This window comes from Heteronotia binoei, chromosome 16 (assembly GCF_032191835.1).
Source record: "Heteronotia binoei isolate CCM8104 ecotype False Entrance Well chromosome 16, APGP_CSIRO_Hbin_v1, whole genome shotgun sequence".
NCBI lineage: Eukaryota > Metazoa > Chordata > Lepidosauria > Squamata > Gekkonidae > Heteronotia > Heteronotia binoei.
Genome location: NC_083238.1, coordinates 18,756,419 through 18,763,592, shown reverse-complemented (window position 1 = coordinate 18,763,592; position 7,174 = coordinate 18,756,419). Strand labels below are relative to the sequence as shown.

The following is a 7,174-nucleotide window of genomic DNA, read 5'->3' as shown; positions in this document are numbered from 1 at the left end:
TGGGCTTTTAAAGATACATTCCATCTACTGTAAGAGAAACTCCTAATTTTTTTTTTTAGTTCCCAGTTGGTTGTTCAGATTTACCCTCTTGTTTGCTAACATCTCTTTTAACCAAGATAGCCCGGTAGAAGCTTTGACCCACAATGTGCGATTTTCAGTCATCTCAAATATTTCAGAAAACAGGCGGCTTAAAGAAGCATCTTGTTAAATGTGCACGTCACTAAGATGCTTGAAGATGACAACATCATGTTATACTCTGGTTCAAATCCCCACGCTGCCGTGGAAGCTTGCTGGTGACCTTGGGTGACAGCCATATACTAGTAGCCAAACTAACTTCGTAGGGTTATGAGGATAGAATGGGAGAGAGGAGAACGATGTAAGCTGCTTTGGGTCCCCAAAGGTGGGATATAATTTTTAAAAATGCTATCAACAAAGACAATGGACGCAAGAGTAAAACTAAACTGGTTTTATTTTATTTCTACAAAATGTATAAATATTTAAAATTTACAGCAGCGTTAACATTTAGTAACTGTTACAACATATAAAGTGGTGTAATTCTTTATCCACATCCCACTCTTAGAAACATAACACATATTTCTGTCCCAGGAACTGTATTCAGGAAGCTTTGCAAGTGATTCCTGAAATATAGCCTCTTTCTGGCAAGGGAAATGAAATACACAGCAAAGTCCACAATTGTCATGTTTAAAGAATTACCTCATGCATTACACTTTTTAGGTGCACACTTGCTTGACATATACACCTGAAACTGTAAAAAGTGGGAATGTGAACATGTGTTTGCAAGCATGTGTATCATACAATTATACTTATCTGGAAGTTGGGACTGGTTAGGACTCTGTGAGAGTACACTTGAGCCCAACTTGGATTTTTCTCCGTCTTATATGGGGAACAACTTAGATGGTTATGAAACAACCATGATTAGAGCAGCCCCGTTTTCAAGAGAAGAGACCCCCCCTATCGGTCTTGAACACAGGTAGCTTGAGGCAAATAGGGATTTTAACGTGTCTGGGACAACACAATGAGGATTTTCAAAATATACCTGAATGTTTGAAAACAAACACTTTTTGACATTAAGAATTCACATAGCCTAATTGAAAACACATTGCTGGTGTTCATTCAACACCTTGAGATCAAACAGTAGTATATTTAGTAGCACGTTTAAATGTGGTGTACTCTCACCAGATGTGTTCATATGCTCTGCGGTAACAGCAGCAGATTTGTTTTTCATCTATTACATACATTGAAATACAAAACAGAGAGTGGCAGTTAGTGGAATACACTTGGAATTCTCAGGCTGTAGGCTGTCACAGTAGTTAATTACATGTCTGAGGTCCTGTCGAAATTGCTGATGCATTCAAATTTTCTGATGCAGAAGGACTTAGAAGATAATGATATTAAAAATCCTGTTCTCAGACTTTCCCTAAACTGCTACACCCTAAGTCATAGCTTTACATTTAAGCACCTTCACTAGTATTTGCCTCATCTGAGACTGTATTTAGCATCTACAAATGAGATGCAACTAAAATTTATGTGATCAGATATGATCTTTGTTACGTTCAAGTAAAAAAAAAAAATCCTGGACCATGCTGGTTAGCAGTACAGTACTAATCTCTCTCTTTTTGTTTAAAAGGCTAATTTTATATATACAAGTTTGTTATAAAGTAAAAAAAAAAAATCATCCTTGGGTTTCCATGATCCAGAAACAGCTTTTGAAGACAAAGCTAATTCACTACAACTGGTCCAAAGTTCTTACATCGATCTCTTGATTATGTTATCACCCATAAGGACTGTTAATACTTCGGTTTTCTTCTTGATGGGTCAGAATATACACATATTTTGAGCATTCCTCTACCTTTGCTTCCCTGCCATTTCATGAAAACAACTGAGAATATGGAAGAATTAAAAACCCATTAGCAGTATTAGATCAAATCACTGCTAAATTCCGTAATTTTTGTTTTAATATTTCAAACACAATTTATAAGCAGTAATAAACCCCCATTACACCGTGCAAAAACAGGAGGAGCTGCCCCCATTTTACAGATGGGAAACAAATGCAAATTAAGGCCTATATTTTTTCAGATTACAAGTCACATGTAACAGACGTTTGAAGGAACAGAGAACCTTCCGGTGGAGTTCTGGTTATGGAACAAGATGATCCTGTCTACCCGCTTCCTCAAGCATTCCCCATGTCTCTTCTCCAAAGATGTTGGGAGATCTCCAGGATTGCTAGGATTGCCGGCTCTGGGCTGGAAAATATTTGGGGGTGAAGTCTGAGGTGGATGGGGTTTGGGGAGGGGGGCACTTCAATGGGGTATAATGCCATAGGAGTTGACCAGGTGATCTCTGTCACCTGGACATCAGTTTTAACCCCAGGAGATCTTCAGCCACCACTTGGGAGTTGACAGCTCTAAGGATTACCAAGGGGTGTGGTGCTGAAGGTATAGTAGGATGAGAAACTCTGAAGAATTGCAGATTATCCCCCCCCCCCCCCCATAGAAGTGCTGTTTGCTTCTGTTAAGGCAAGGGAGAAGTGTTTGACTTGAAAATATAAGCATCAAATGCCGTTTATCTTAACAGCAGCAATTTTTATTTATCTACTAAACACTCCGAGTAGGCACCAGAATTTAAGGTAACCACCATCAGAATATACTTTTTAAACAATATCAGCCCAAACATTTTCCCAAGGCCACATAGATACATAACAATAGAATTATGCCTAGTCCACATGTTCTTACTTTCACACTCTAGGGTCATACCTTTATTAATGCTTTGAAACAGCACTATTTATGGTAAGAAATGTATATTCAACCCTAACGGATATGTTAGGATTATTTTCTTTAACCCATTATAACTCTTCTTATTTATTTGGATTAAGTTGCACTCAGCTACTGTTCTGTGATGGAAGTGGGGGGAGGGATGACTTTACCTAATCCCTCCCCTTACTGCTAAAATTGCCAGCGCGGGGTGGGGTTTGGGGGAGAGGGGTGTAATGGGGTATAATGCCACACAATCCACCTTCAAAAGTGAACATTTTCTCCAGCTGAACTGATCTCTATTACCTGGAGATCAGTTGGAGTCTCAGGAGATCAGCTACCATCTGGAGACTGGCAACTCTACTTACTGAAAACCTTCAACCACTGGAAGGGTCCCGTGATCCCTATATTTGTTTTTGGGCTGCAGAGTGCTGCTGGGGTTAAGGGCAGGTAGGATCAATCCAATTTGGCAAGGTGACAAGATCCAAGTCATTGAACTTTTCTTTTTAATTTAAAAAGAATGCGTGGATCCAGGATCACGATAGTTCATACTAAACACGAAGGATTACACCTGTTTATTTAATATTTATCTATGTCTGGATAAACAGGACTTCAATTCTGTGTGTTAGTGTTCTAAAGAGCGCATTCAACTTGCAGAGATGCATCCACTTTAAAGAACCAAGTTTTACATTTATATAAGAAAGACAATACAGCACATTCATTTCTTGGTCACGATAAAATCAATGTATTTTGGCCAATAAAATCAATGTATTTTGAATCACTATTATTAGAACCTGTGAAAATCAGAAAGATATTCCACACATAAATGAGGATCATCTTTTCCTTGTTTCATGGACAGCTATACGGTATTGTTGTTCCATTGCCTATCTGGAGACGGAGTATATGGAAACACACATTTTACAACTGTCCCTTATTTACATTTCACAATCTTATTTACAAATACCTGGTAAACATTATTGTGGTTGTATCTGTCTTACATTTGAAAAGGTGTTAAGGAATTCCTTTCGAAGTTCGCTAGTATGTTCTTAACCAGAGGTTTCCCAGTTTTAGCTCCCCTCCCAAATCAGATTTCTGAGTGGAGTGTGGATGAACCTTGACTACAGAAGAGACACAAAACACTACTGTACCGCTTTCCTTCCATCCTCTGATAACAGCCTGCTAGACAGAGTGCCTACTTCAGAAGTTGGCACCGGATAAAATGTTACAGTTAGCAAAAATGGGCTGAGTTGGGATCGAGTGGGATGTGTGCGTCAGGGATCTCGGGCAGCAAGTCTTGATATGTAACCAAGTCGTTCCCTGTTTTCTTCTGGAAGATGGGGCGCATGGAAAGTGAGACATTAAGCAGACTATTTTTGGATGTGGGTTAGACATACTCATCCCCCAGAGAGGAGATGTGAATGTTGAGACAAAACAGAGTCTTTCTTTGATTCTTTCCCAAAGTCCACTGCTGCCATGCTATAAAGAGAAGGGCTTAGCCTCTCTTTGCGCTGCAGCGCAGTAATGATACTGGTGAATGCAGTAACGATACTGATGAATTCGTACCACTCAGCAATAAAGAACAACTCAGATTCAATTTCTGGCATGGCAAGTGCCCCAAATATACAAAATGTGTACAAACCCAACGTTTAGCACACTTTGTGCATCGATAGCCCCAGTACTGCTCATGATTGACCTGACCTGGGGAGAGATTCCAGTGTTGGAGAATGGTTGCACTTGCCTAGACACAGGGATGAAGATATGCCAGATAATTGCCCATAGTCTTATATTTAACAATTCTTCTGTGCCTCTGAGGTGAACCTGGTTCTCAGAGTGGCAATGCTGCAGGTCATCACCTTATAGTTAGATATGCTTATCCCAGCTCCTGAATTTATTAACTGGTTTTAAGTTAATAACTTTTCCAGATTCCTTCCCCATCTGCTAAGTATACCTAGAAGGTGAGTTTTCTAGGTAGAAAAAACTATAATAATGAGTGGAAAAGTCAACCATTAACCCTAAAACTTAACTGGAACTCAAAGAGAGTCTCTGCTCAGAAGGTGCTGTTGTATAAAACAAAGTTTCATCCAAGACGATTCATATGATCAAGTTCTGCTTTCTGTTAGGTTTGTGCAATGTGTTAGTAAGCTGGCCACAAGTCTTACTGTTTCATAGTGGTTTATGTTTTTTCCAAGGCTCTATGTCGTTTGCGTATGCATCAAGTGCCATCAAGTCTTTATTGACTTATGGCAACCCTATGAATTAACATCGCCATAACACCCCACCATTAATAGCCTTGCTCAAGTCTTGTAAATTGCGGGGCGTGGCTTCACTGATTGAGTCAATCCATCTCAGGTCGGGTCTTCCTCTTTTTCTGTTGCCTTCAGCTTTCCCTAGCACTATTGTCTTTTCCAGTGAGTCTTGTGTTATTTCCATACGATATAGATTCTGGTCTACGTTGCCTTTTGTTATTTTTGCATCCTATACCCCCCACGGCATTCTTTCTTCAGTTTTGTTGGTTTTACCAAACAAAACCAAAACCAAAAAAACCCCCAAATGATTTGGTACAACATTAATTATATACAGCGAACTGATTGCTCACAAATCCTTTCAGCTGAGCCTTCCTCCGGTTACCACTGGCACCAGATAAAAGTTAATATTCTTCCTCTGTTGCCATGAAGGACCAGTACAAGCACATCACCTTTATTAAACAAATGATATAACCTTTCACAATGCCACGTTTCATATGGCATTTAACATCGTCACTTTCAAGCAAACATTATGTGTGACATAACCAACAGCAAAGTTCAACGCCCCCCCCAGACCTTGGAGTTTAGCTTTGTAGTGCTTTTCATAACTCTCATTTCCCCCCAAAGTGCCACTTCTTGATAATAATGAATGTTAATATTCTAATGAGCTCCTGTGTTGTTGAGCTGAATGAGTAAAAAATCGAGGGGGAAAAAATACAAACATGCTTTTAAGCAATTAAAAAAAAATGTGGTCCCCCCCTCCCCCCCTGCCCTGACAGGTGGGCTTTTAACCAAGCATTCAAAACCTCTCACTAGGAAGCAGCTAGGGAAGAGGAATGCATCCTTTCTGTTTGATACAAATGTGTGAAGTACAAAAGTCTAGAACCTTACAAGGCCTGAGGAAACAGCAAGTCTCTCTTGGTTTTAGGCACCCAAGGTCATGTTGCGTAGCAGCCATTGCTGAGATCGGCTTTCGTTGCAGTCTTTCATGGTAGGAACCATTTTGTCTTCTTCAGACGGTTCATCAAGACACTGGTTACTGTTCACATGCCTCAAGGTAAGTCTCTAAAAAAGGGAAAGAAATTGTTTTAGTTTCAAATAGTTCATATACTTCTCAAGACAGGAGAGCAATGTCTAGCATTGCTGGACAGACTCATCCCCTACCTCATTTAGGTTTCTCTCTGATATTGCCTTGTCAGTAAAGGGAAAAGATAGATTGCAGCAGCTTCCATACCATGAAAGTAACCTAAGGAGGGGGTCCTGTAATTTATCAAAGTACAGAGAAATCAAGTACCATCAGATGGCTTATGTATGGGCACACAGAAACTTATCAGGGGTGGCCAATGGTAACGCTCCAGATGTTTTTTGCCTACAACTCCCATCAGCCCCAGCCAGCATGGCCAATGGCTGGGGTTGATGGGAGTTGTAGACAAAAAAGCATCTGGAGAGCTACCGTTGGCCACTCCTGGACTATTCAGCACTTTTCAGCATTCTGGCAAAAGTAACAAGGTCACAAATTATGCTAAAAATATTGCAAGTGGATTGCAGTAACAATAGTGGCACATCTAGCACTGTTCCAATCCCCAGAATTAAAACACAGAGGACAAAGTAAGCCCTTGTTACCGATGAAAACCTTCAGAAAAGGAAAACGTCAAATCCTCTTTATAGAGTACTTTATTTAAAATGTTTATAGCTTGCTATTGTCCCCAAGCGGCTCACAACAGATTTTTTAAAAATCGTAGATGGACTAAAACCAGAAGCAGGGACTATCACCATAAGACTCCCCTTCAAAAGCTGTTGTAAATCAGCCTTGCCAAGTATGGATACCTTCCTAACATTTTCAGAATGGCTGTTGCAGAACATGGAAGCTACTGATGTGAAAGCTCAAGTGTGGGCAGTGGCAGTCCTGACGACTGGGCGAATGAAACCGCTACACGTGAGATACAGTCCTTGAAGTATGCGGATCCAAAGAAGCAAGAACCACCACCTTGAACTGAATTCAGAAACAAAGAGGAAGCCAAAGCAAAACATCTCGAGATAGTGCAAAGCAGCTAGCTCAACAACAGCTGAGCTAATGCAGTTTACCTACTGACCTTTCTTCAAGGGCAGCTCCATTCAGAGCATGTAACATTAATCTAGTCCTGATGTTACTGCAGCATG

General features: G+C 40.2%; 1 protein-coding gene across 1 annotated transcript in view; it reads right to left on the bottom strand.

Annotated features, from left to right (window-relative positions):
* Window positions 1-5,784: 5,784 nt before the first annotated feature.
* GALNT13 (polypeptide N-acetylgalactosaminyltransferase 13) overlaps window positions 5,785-7,174 on the bottom strand; it is a 370,357-nt gene continuing 368,967 nt past the window's right edge. Inside the window, exon 12 of the mRNA XM_060257257.1 lies at window positions 5,785-6,079. Within this exon, the coding sequence (XP_060113240.1) occupies window positions 5,939-6,079 (141 nt within the window). The 3' untranslated portion in view covers window positions 5,785-5,938. The remainder of the gene's footprint in view (window positions 6,080-7,174) is intronic.